The sequence below is a fragment of the Camelus bactrianus genome, chromosome 2, assembly GCF_048773025.1.
Source record: "Camelus bactrianus isolate YW-2024 breed Bactrian camel chromosome 2, ASM4877302v1, whole genome shotgun sequence".
Taxonomy (NCBI): Eukaryota; Metazoa; Chordata; class Mammalia; order Artiodactyla; family Camelidae; genus Camelus; species Camelus bactrianus.
In genome coordinates, this window is record NC_133540.1 from 38,250,579 (window position 1) to 38,262,992 (window position 12,414).

A 12,414-nucleotide genomic window follows, 5' to 3' on the forward strand; every position below is an offset into this window, starting at 1 on the left:
CTAATGAACTGTAGGGGAAAAGCAGAAAGTAGAATGTGAAATGATGTAGGAAGGTGGTTCTGGGGTTTCATGCCACCTCCTCATTGAGAAGTGACCCTTCAATATTTCTTCCCAAGCACTGTATTATCTTCATTTTTAAGAATTCTATCACACTCCTAAAAACTAGATTTTACAGAAGAGCCTTTAGCCTTCTTTTGTGGACAAAAACTCTGTGAAGAGCAGAGGCACGCTTAAACAAGGGATTGTGTTTGAAATGCCATTTTCCTCTTTGCCATCATTTTATTAAAAGAAAAGTGAAGTTGTGTTAGTGGTAATCAGTATACTTTGGGGACTCCTTCTCTAGTGTGGGTGCAGCATTGATAAAGTTAGAAATGAGCAGAGAGTAAGAAATCTGGACCTAAACTCTATGTAGTTCATCCCCAGCCCCTCTGTCTTCCCCTCTTCGTGTTTAAGGTTGAAGAAGGAATAACAACCAATTCTTTGAAAAGTCCTAAATCTTTCTATTCTCACTGCAGGACAAACACAACACTTTAAAGATGCCTTTTCAGGAAGAGATGCAAGTATTATGGGATTGCCACTGGCTTTTTATTATGGAATGTATGCATATGCTGGCTGGTAAGTTTTTATCTCTGTCAACTGGTGGTTTGGATACTTAATTCCTTCAAGTACTGTGATCAAGTGCCAAGCAAGGTGCTGGGCAACTGTGAACAGCCATCATCCAGTGCGATGTGCTTTACGTGAAGTGAGAAAGATGGCACGGCTCCCTTCACCAGGCTGATTACTGCGTACACGACTTCACACCAACATCATTCAGGTTTCCAGTCAAGGTGACTGCTGGATTTAGCCTGATAATATGAAAAACAAACAAATGCTGGGTCTCACGAGCCAGTACAAATCACTTATAAGTATGTATAAGTAAGGGCATAATAGTGCCACAAGAAATTAAAGATTAGTCTTTGCTTGTCAAAAAGCTTTCCAACTGAAGCTCCAAGGGTGTATACAAATAGTGATTAATTGATTTTTTCCACCTTCCCATGAGAAAGAAACAGTTCAGATATAGAAATAAGTAAGATGTTTCCAGGAGGTAAAATGGTACTCTAAAGGCAGGAAGGAGAAACCAGGATAATGAAATCAGGTGTGCTAGATTCTCTGTTAATGATTTAAAGGACCTTACAAATTCCTTAAAATTTCCTCAGCATTTGAAAACAAAATGCGCAGCAAAGATGAATAAAATCACTGGGCTTCAGGTACGTTTCCTTGAATGCAGGTTCAACTGTGATACCTTTCTGGTTGAAGCATTAAAACTTTGTATTTTTGTCTTGCTTTGTTCAGGAACTTGAATAACAATAATCATGTCTGTGAGTGGGATTTCTTCCTAATTAAATTTTATTGATCTAGTAAGATTTAGTTGAGGTGACTGTTGGGAGAAAGCCCACTAGGAAGAATAGTGTTATTTAAACATCAAAATAATTGTAAGAAAATTAAATTTCACTGTTTTGGAGTAATTAGTAGCAATATTTCTTTTTTAGTATTTATAGAGCTAGTAGTTGTACAGTGTTAGCTGTGAGAATGTTCTATGAACCTAAAGATAATAACAAACCACACTAGCTCAAAAATCATATAAGTGCATTTCAAACACAAGTACAATTTCCTTTTGTTCTTTAATTTTTAGGATCTTACCTTCCAGCAAATGCATGGAATATAAAAATACATTTCAAAATAAATGGAGGTTTTACCCTATTAATCTCATTGAATTATGGAAATTTAGCACTACAGGAGGATCAGGAGAGGACAGGAACTAAAAATTTTAACATGGCTTTTGAAGCAAAGTGTCTGAAGTTCTTAGAAGATTGTTGCTCTCAGAAGTCTAGTGTGAAATATTTGTGCATTCTCGGAATATTTTGATAGCCATTGTCTGTGAGCATTAGTCTCGTATCACTCAGTATTTCTGAAGTCTTTATATTTTTGTCCAAAGCACAATGTAGTGCTGAGCGGAAAAAAGAACAGAGTTGTGATCACAGGGTTAGCAGCAGAGTCATCTATTCTGTGGCTTTTCAGCCTGGATCAGAGCCCTGGCACCCTGGGGCAACAGCCAAGCACTGGGAGGGTCACCAGGAGATGCCAGGGTGAAGCAGGGAGGTGGCAAAAAGCTTTCAGGCAGAGCCAAGTGTTGGGAGCTCGGCAGTGTTCAATCAGGAATGTGGAATGTGGAGATAGTCACAAGGGAGATTTGATTAATTCTATTGAATGAAGTTTCTTTTGCCTGTGAGTACCCATGCATCTGTTCCCACAGAATCTTAAAATACTCTTCTCCCCAACTCCCTCGCCTACTACAAGTGCTGAATATTCAGGTCACCTGCTTTATGTAGAGCAAATCTTCTCCACTTCTGTAGGCTTTCGAGGGCTGGTAGATTTCTCCCAGTATAAAGACTCTTTTCATTTTGAATTATCTTCTTATCTTAATATTTAGTTTTATTGATGCTGAACCCAAAATGTTACTGTTGTTAAAATGATTTAAAATGACAATTTAGGTGATACAAACAAAAGTCCAAAGAACAGCAAAATAGAGTGGAGGACAGGAAGCTTTTATAGCATGAGGACTAAGGAACAAAGAAGAGAAAAACAGAAAATGAATATGAAACAAGGAAGTAAGTATAGAGCCCAGTGTTGGCTTGGTGTTTGGAGTCTGGCTCCATCTTGAGCCTAGAAATTTATTCTTCAACCCTCTATTTACAGGGTAAATAAGGTTTACATGAACCTTTATTTATACTTTTACCCGTAGAATCCTCATGTCCACTCCCAATTTTAAAGAATGGGAAATTGTTGATTTTCTTACATTCTGGAGGGTTCAATGGGAAATTAAGTCTAGGATTTTAAACAGAATGTTGTCTGATACAAGTGATTTCTGTAGGGGACAGATAGGTAACTGTACTTCTCTAACAGGCTGTTTGGCTACCTAAATGCTGCTCTGTGGACGGGTAGAAATAATCTGATTGTTAATCTATGGCCATCGGTCTTAGAAAAAGGGAGCTGTGTTTAGAAGAAATTGTCTTTTGGTTTGGAGTTGCAGAGGAAAAGTTACTATCTGGATATAAATGGAACATGATGGGAGCTAAAACAGTTTCCAAAGTGGGGGGCATTTAGGCACTTTCCAAATGTGATCCTGCCTTTCTGACCTCTCTTTGCCTTTCATGATAGAATTAAAAGACTGAGTTGTGGAATTATAAACGGGGCACTGTAAGTGAACCTCCACTCCCTGTGCTGCCTCCCTGACAATGTTTGATGCGGGGGGGGGGGGGGCGGGGGGCGGGGGTAGTATAGGGGCATTGCAAATAAGAAGGCAGAAACAGCTATTGTCTTTAGAACTTAACCACCTAGAGGGTAAGTAAAAGAAGCAAGACCTTTTTGTTTTCTTTGAGGGCCTTGTTCTGTTAATGAGTCAACCTCTACGTGTTGAATGGGAAAAAGACACTGCCAGACCTTGGATCTGAATAGAGCAGGCTTTTGGCCATGAGGCATGCTGGACCTTTTCCGAATGATGAAAACTCCTTCACAGAAACATGATTGGGGGAAAGAAATCATTAACCCAGCCAGGTCACAGAGCTGGGTCAGAACAGCTTTAATTTTATTGCCAATGTCCACATTCAGAGAAATATGTCTGCCAGTCTCCCTGGGGACCTGGGGAACTCAACCAATTTCAGTCCCATATCCTGATCCAAAGCTAAATATTGCTTGGTGGGATTTTTTTTTTTTTTAAACTGTGTGATAGAAAATAGTTTTTTTTGGTGTCTTTTTTTCTTCCTTTTAAATCCTATCCTCAGTGGGTTTAGTCTTTCTAAAACACCTGCTGGGATTATTTTGTAGCATTGTGTCAAATCTAATCTAAAGAATAAGCTTCTTTTTAAAATAATTCACCTCGTTGGGTATTGGAATGCATTGCCAGCTTTGTAGTGCTTTTTCTACACAACCATGGAAAAGCTGGAACAATAGATCTTGTGAACATTCTCTAGAGAACTTGAGGAGATGTAAAGCAAGGAGGATGCTCTGGACGCGTTGCTGGAGACCAGGAGAGCATAACGGTGTATTTCCCACAGGATGCGAATGTTTGGACCAAAATAAGCAGCTTTCTCCTTCCCACTCCCCCGCCCTTGCCTTTTCTCTGTGGCAAATGTTTGAAATTGGGTTCTTTTTTCATAAATATTTCCTTTCCTGCCTTAACATTGTTGGAAAAGACCAGTTTAGGAGGAACTGACTATTTTTGAAGCAAGAAGCCCGGAAATATTTCTAAGTGTGTGTGTGGGGGGGGGTGAGGTATTTTTGTGTTTCTTTGTTTGTTTGTTTTGTTTTGTTTTTTCCGTTTTCCTCCTGTACTTCCCATTGCCTTGGGCTTAGAACAAACACATCAAATCCCTCCGAGCGCGTATTCCAGATATAAGTATTGATTGTTGCTTGCCTTGCTGATATAACTACAACCTCTATTTTTAGCAACTTACTTTCTAGTCATTAAAAAAATACCCTTGGCTGCTCACTTTTTGGTCACCTTTATTGCTACTGTTCTCTCAGATATTCAAATGTTTCTACTTAGAACAGAGTCCTTAAAATATTAGACACCTTAGCTTTCTTAAAAGATAAACTGAGGGATATTAAAATTTTTAAGAGTTTGAGCAAAAATTGATTTGGTCTGGCAGCATCCCATCTAGCAGGTAGAAAGGAGCTCTGGGAAGCTGTACAAAATTAGAAGACTTTTATAGGCAGAAGTGGTCAGGAAACAAGAAAATCATAAGCACAAAAAAAAAAAAAAACAAAAAACCCCACCAGATTGGTTATTGCAAAGTCATTGTCATTTAGAGGATGGCAGAATCTGTCAGGCAGATTATCTAAATGGTGCAATTCCTAATTGACTGGCTCAAGATTCCATTTCTGGGAGGTCTGAAACTTTACATGAGTGAAGTTTTGGTTTGTGATGTGAGACTTAACATAAGTGACTCCATCTTTTTTTTTACAACCATGAGCATCAACTGCCTACTTGTGAATTTAGATGGAGTTTTTATAAAGATAGAATAAGACAGGTTTTCTCATCTTCAAGTTATGAAATACTTTAAGTATAAAGGATGATGGGCTAATATTCCAGCCATTTGGTTTTTGAGAATTTGTACCTATAGACCCATATGTCTGTGTACTTATATGATGGCTAATTTACCTTCTAAGGAATAGTAAGAACACAGAAGAGTATATTGAAAATATGACTTCATTACTTTGTGAAATATTCTTAAGCCAATGCAGTGAAGAGGTAGAAAGGTCTTTGTCTTCATGACTGTCTCTCTCTGGGGCGATCCTTTAGTTTTCTCATCTTCATGATCCAGTTATCTCTATATGCTTATTTGAGGAGTCTGCCTCAATCTTACATCTTGGAACCTTGAAAAAGAACTTCAAGGATTTTAAAAGGTCTCCAGCAATCCCTTTAGATTGGAAAAAGAAGTCAAGGATGCAAGGCAGTAGACATCCCTGGGTGGGACGAGTAGACTCACCAAGTGAAGGAAAGGAATCTGAATCTCTCTAGGGCCGTAACGTAATGTGAGGTAGTATTTGAGCTCCTGCAGAGCTTGATTGTGTGCCTAGGATGCTTCTGGTCTTGTGCGAGACCCACAGAAGTGTTCAGGGCTCAGGGGAAGTATTCAAAATGTTCTGCTGCTTAGTTATCGACTTACAGTATAATGACAAACAATGTGTCTAAAATTAGCTGCCTAAATATACAAAAAAGAAAAATAGCAAGTTCATAGTTGCTGTTTTGCATAAGGCACAGTTGCCTTATGACTTGAGGTTATTTGGGCGGGATGCATCCTGGAAAACAGTGACTTGCAAAGAAGAAGTGCAAATTGAGAATTGATTATCTTTCATCCCATTTTCATTGTCTACTCACCCTCTGTGTTTAAATCCAGGGCAAATGCTATTGTCATATTTCTCTTGCCCTACAAGTTTTGATTGACATGTTACTGCTACTAAAATCTGGATTCCCAGAAGCCAGAGGCCACCTTGTACTTACATTGTGTTCTCACTTCCCCCAGTGTTCTGTGCTGCAGAATACTCAGCTCCTGCTCACAGCCCCGTGCTTGTGTGCTACACTCCATCTGGAGTGTCCTCACGCCACTTCACCAGGGCTAAATGTTAAGCATTTTTGAAGACTCGACTTGGGTGATGCTTCCTTTTGAAAACCTTCCCTGACTGACAGTCTGGGTCTGACTTCACCTCTGGCTCCCGTGGTACCCTGGGCATGCTCTAGCACAGCCTCCTGTGCCTGCGTGTCACATGATTCTATGGACCATTTCATGGACTATGAGCTCCTTGAGATGAGAGATTATAGATTTTCTCCTTTTATTTCCCAAGTGACCAACACATGGCAATCTCATATATCGCTGATAAGAATGCAAAAATGGTAGAAAATAGTGTGATAGTAAATACACATCCACTCTGTGACCCAGTGATCATATTCTGAGTATATGCCCAAGAGAAATGATTGCATGGTCCCCAAAAGGACGTGCACAAGCATACTTATGATTTCTGTATTCATATTAGCTATAAATTGGAAGTAATTAAAATGTCCATCAATGAGAGAATATACAGTGTTACATTCATATAATGAAAAGCAACAATAAAAAGAAATGAATTACTGCTACATACAACAACATGGATGAGACCCACAAACATGAAGTCCAGCAAAAAAGCCAGACACATAAGAATAAGTATTGTATAATAGTTGTACAAGCAAATATTAGTCTATTGTGATGAAATAAGCAAAACTAACCTATAGTGGTAAAAGTCAGAATAGTGGTTGCATTTATGTGAGGGTGGAGGAGATGATAGTGATTGGAAGGGCCTTGAGGGAACCTTCTAGGGTGTTCGGAATGTTTTGTCTCTTGATATTTTTGTTGGTTACTTAGATGTATAAATATGTAAAAATTCATCAGGTTATACATTAAGATTTGTTCACTTCACTGTTCATATGTTAAACCTCTATAAAAATGTTAAGAAATAACAAAGAACTCCACAAATACTGTTTAATAGAAAACTGACTTGTGGGAGCTTTTGATGTTGGAGATTTTCATCTTAGGTTAGTTGTTTATAAAGTTTTTATAATTCTGAATTTGATTTTAAATACTTAAAATTTGAAATTTTGGATTATGATTATAAAATACATTGATCATTTGTACTACATTTATATCTTTTCAGGTTTTATCTCAACTTTGTTACTGAAGAAGTGGAAAATCCTGAAAAGTAAGTAGCCGTATTTACTCTGCAATATTTATGAGGAGTGAAAGGTAAGGTTATATATTTGAAGAAGTAGACAACGAAGGAGTACAGTGTGGGCCAATTCACTTTCCCATCGTTGTCATCATCTTCTCTTGGGCAAGTAAAACTTACTTAATTTTATCATAAACTAGATGTAAATAACTGTATTATATATTCTACTTTCAATACTAAATTATCTGGTAACCTGAAAGCACAAAAGGATAGAGTTGCATTTTAGGTGACCTACTTCATAAAAACATACATACAATTTAACATGGACTCTCAGCTGCCCACAGATGTTCCATAAGATGTGAACTCCAAAAGTTGACTATTTCTAGTAACTCATAGGAGTTTTTTGTAACTATACAATTAGTTACAACTATACAATTGTGGACAATTAATGGACAAGCCTTCAAATAACTGCAGATACTCTAGGGACTTGTAAACTTTGGGAGCTGGATGATTGCTTGTAAAAGCTTTTTGTGGTTAGTGATCCTTTTGGTGATTAGATGAGTTGATGATGACTTCATGTTTAAAAATGAATTATTTTTTAACCTAGAACTTTGAAAAATGAAGTATTTTTATTGTTTGTGTAAAAACCTGATTTTTTACAGGAAAAGCATGTAATCTGTGGCCAGAAGAGGGAAATTTTTAAGTAGTACAGAGTAAGATATAGACAGATTCTTGAAGTTGTTTAGTTCATCTGAATTTTATTAAACATCTACCAAGTTCTAACTATTGTGCATCATTTTACATGAGGAGTAAGGCTTGTATTCAAGAATTGTCTAGTCACTGAGTCAAATGTGCAAATAATCGTAACACAGTGTGATTGATACCATATTAGGTTACTTTCCTAGTTTGACAGAGACTAAAGGAGGAAATATTTAACTCTCTCCAGGGAGACGTTGCTTACATAGAGTCTCAGATGATGAGTAGGTGTTCCTTAGATAAATATAGGAGAGAGAAAGGGAGAGAAAAGGGGACAGACCTCCAAGAAAGGGAAACAAGTATGGAGGTGAGTCAGTAAGAAGTAGACTGGACATCAGAGAACATGCCTTAATTCAAACTAAGGTGGACTAAAATTCTGGCACCAAGTATGTTGGAAGGTAGTAAGCTGATTAGATCTGGCCAAGTACCAGGGTTGTGAGAATTTTGAGCACACAAACCAGAAGTTTAGGTTAAAATGATGTTTCATACTATCCGATTTAACTTTTATACAAACACTCTGCAATTTAAACATGAGAAAAGTTTGTTTTATTGAGAAATATGATAAATTTATAACAATGTTTCATATTTACAACTGGAATTGTGGTAGAGAACATACATTTACCAGGAACTAGTTGTTTCTGGCATTACTTTGAAATGGTAAACTACATTATGATTACAGAGATAAATAGGTTGCCTTGTCTTTTATTTTTGAGCATAATTAGTGTGTAGGTGGCAATGCAGAGGAAAGACTCCTCTTTTCTTTAAAGTATTGAATTTCCATTGTGGGAAAGAGATTACTATGGTTTATGACTGTTCCTTTTAAGCCTAAAAACATTTTAAAGAGACCAATTACTAAAATCCAGTATCAGAGAGTGTTTCTTATGAAAAGAATGGCAGACTGTAGGTTTGTGGATGTGACCTATAATATGACGTCTATGATACATCAGTGGCATAGAAATAGTTCACATTCTCTTTTAATGTTATTTAACAGTTTGTGCATAGATTTTGTTTGTAATACATACTGTAATATTCCTGTGTATATTAAGCATATTTAAAACTATTTATGCTATTATTAATTTGATCTGAGTTCTGATGCATTCTGCCTGAGTCATATGGCAGTCAACGATTCTCTCCTTCCTTCTTTCTCTTTCTTAATTTAGGAGCCTTAATTTCACACATTGATAATGTCCATGATCAATTTATATACAAATACTAAAGAATCGTGATGTATTGCTTCAGTGTTTTTGTTGTGGCTATGGTTGTGGTTTTGTTTCTAATTGCAAAGAAATTTCCTTATCTCAAAAAAGTAAGAATAATAATAGTACCTACCTCCCTGAGTTGTGGAAATCAGTTAATATGTGTGAAATGCATAGATTAGTGACTTGTTTTTTAATCTCTACATAATTGGTTGTTGCTATGATTATGGTATCTTTATTTTGGGAACAAAGTAAACTGTAACATAAGAGTGTTTCCTAGGTTTCAATATCCTAAGCAATTCTCTTTCTTCAGTGTTTTTGAAAGAAACATGACAAAATTATTTCACACCATATTGAAGCCTGTTCTATAAGATTAAGGCTAAGATTGTTATCACTGCTTACATTGGATGAGGTATTTTCATTTTCTGGAAACCATGATTCTGCAGATTTCATTATATATTCCTGGAATACTTTTAATTTAAAATTATATTTTGAGCTCTCAAACTAAGGAACTTCTCAGGAGAGATTACAAATTTCTGGATTTTTAGGTCAGGAAAATAAGTAACTCTTAAGACAACCTGAAGAAAGAAACCTCTGATCCCTTTTTATTCTTTTATATTAGGTACTCAGATAATCAACTTTTGCACGGAGGATTCTGTATAAAACTCAGACAACACATTTGTTTTCTCAGAATATGAGAAATCTACAAAATCCCCTAAATGGAAAGTAAAGGTTAAGTTTGTACTATATATTAATCAACCAAGGAAATTCAGGGTTTTGAGCAATTTATTCAATGTCTTCAATTTTTAAAATAACATTTCCTTGAAATGTTGACAATTTGTCCAGTTCTTTTCAAACAAAATCTTATTTTTTTAAACACAGAGAATGCTTTGGGAACAATTGATGGTTGAATATGGATGACAGATGGTAAAATTATGTGGACCTAGTCCAGATGTGTAATTTGTATTATTTTGTGGGGAGACACAGCTCCAAAATACCTTTAGTTACCAGGGAGAATAATTCTAATTCCACCTCCTTTGTGACGTGCCAAGATAAATGTGTTTCCCAATCAGTCACGGGTGCATGTGTCCAGGTGTACTATAGCGTGCAGTGTCCTGGCAGCTGGCGAAATGAACCAGCAGCTGAAGATACAAAACTTTTTACTATCCTTCTCGATCTCGGCAATTAAATTTCCCTAAAATTGTGACCTAATTGAAAAAGGGATCATTTATTTAGATCAGGGAAAATACCAATGTGATTTAAAATATATAGTATGTGGAATAAGGTTTCATGATCACAATTGGGTACCTTTTACATATAGTTTAATTTTAGTGGAAATCTTTCAAATTAGCTAACATTACTCTATGGAATAATTTCCAAGCTGCTATCATGAGTATGACTTATAGAACAATTCCTCAATGTAACAAGTGAGAGAGAAACGGAGAGATTAATGGTATCAAAATAATTAGCTCCTGACTTCTTTAGTCTCTTAAGTCTTACCTATTTTTTAAAGCTTGTAAATCACTAATCCTGAAATTCTGGGCAAAATTCCTGTTATATGATTACATCTATAATGTTAAAAAAATGTTCCCATGGTCATTCTTATAATTTGTATTTTCTTCTCCAGGAGTAGCTTTGGGTCTATGGGAGTAGTAATTCTTTAAGAGGCATTTAACATTTTTATGTGAAAATACCATGGTTCCCATTGAAATTTTGTAGTAATATAAAACTATTCCATTTAATAATTATTTATAGCATGGTGACTGGCCCCGCAAATGATATACGTTAGAGTAAGAATATTGTTTTGAGGAGCATGGATGTCCAAAGTTTGGACCATGAAGGTAATAGAATCCCAAGGAATATGTGAATTTTAAAATGCCATTTCCGCCCCAAATGAAATGTGTAGTGGTAATATGTGCTAATTTGTTCTTAAAAATCAAAATGTTTTTGTTTGCGAATATAATGGGTTTTGCCCTATGATATTACTTTTGTGGCGACTGTGCAATCTGTCATTGTTCAAAAAGTCACACGGTGCAGAGAACATATCATTGAGATGTATAATGTTTGTAATCCTGCTCTCGGATTGATAAATCATGTCTTGTATTGATGAAAGCCAAGAAATGGATTGCTTTACTTTGACCTTGGGGGTCTGAGATTAGTCAGTTTTTCTATTAGACTTGTTCCCATGTTCTTCTCACTTCATTTATTCCTTCTGTTCTGAAGAGTTGGAAACAGTAGACTTGGAGGGAGTCAGTAAAGCTGAGACCATCAGTCGTTGTTGAAGAGCAGGCTATCAACATGCTCTGAATAATCAACTTTAATAGAAGGTTTAAATAATCAGAGTGTCATGTTTAATTAATACTTTGCCTGCTTCCAATTTATATTAATTGATGTCTGAAAGTCATTGCACCTTGTACCAATGATAACTTAGAAGAAAAGAGATTTGATTTGGGGAAAATGCCCGAAGACCTTTAAGGCGATGTGATCAATCAGAGTGGTCCATAAATGGTCCACAATTAAATTACTTACACTCAGTTCAGATGTTGCAGTCTTAAATTCTTGGTATATGTGCTTTTATCTTTATTGACTTGTATTAAGCCAGAGTGAAGGCGATTATTAATAATATTATACTGTTTTATAAGGCCTATTTCTTACATGACATATAAAATTAACCTGATTAAAAACATAGCAAAACAAAAACAATTTAAAAATCTTACCCAAATGAGCTGTAGCAGTTACATGAAAAAACATTAAAAATTGACTTGAAGTCTTTTATCTTGCATTATTTTGGTATTTTAAGGATACAGTTTTCTATGAGAGAAATCTTCTTCTCTATATGCTTTATAGGTTTCTAATGTAACAGTTGCTAGAAAATAGCATATAATGTCTTGACTATATATATTCAGATTACAGCAGTGTTATATTTTGTGATCTTTTTATTACAAAATAATGCTACCTACATTCTTAGAATATTTCCAAAGCACCTTTTACCAATACTCAAGTGCTGTATGTTCTTAAGCTATGTAAACTAATTTTCCCAGAAAGTTACCTCACTGTAAATAAACGTATATAGAAAAATAAGGATTATTAAGCAAAGTTAATTTGTGAAAGTATTTGCCAAATGAATTTCTTAAAAAATGGTGTCTCCTAACCAAGTTATTTGTAAAATTGCGTTTATACCCAAGTTTACAAAGATTTGTCAGAATGAAGCATCTCTTTATTA

The 12,414-nt window shown here is 35.9% G+C and overlaps 1 protein-coding gene across 2 annotated transcripts in view; it reads left to right on the top strand.

Moving 5' to 3' along the window:
- SLC7A11 (solute carrier family 7 member 11) overlaps positions 1 to 12,414 on the top strand; it is a 96,254-nt gene that overhangs the window by 21,069 nt on the left and 62,771 nt on the right. For both annotated transcript variants that reach the window (XR_006724746.2, XM_010954635.3), the window contains exons 5-6: positions 516 to 615; positions 7,228 to 7,272. Coding sequence is in view for 1 of the 2 variants with exons in the window: in XM_010954635.3 (XP_010952937.1) it covers positions 516 to 615; positions 7,228 to 7,272 (145 nt within the window). In the remaining variant the exon portion in view is untranslated. The remainder of the gene's footprint in view (positions 1 to 515; positions 616 to 7,227; positions 7,273 to 12,414) is intronic.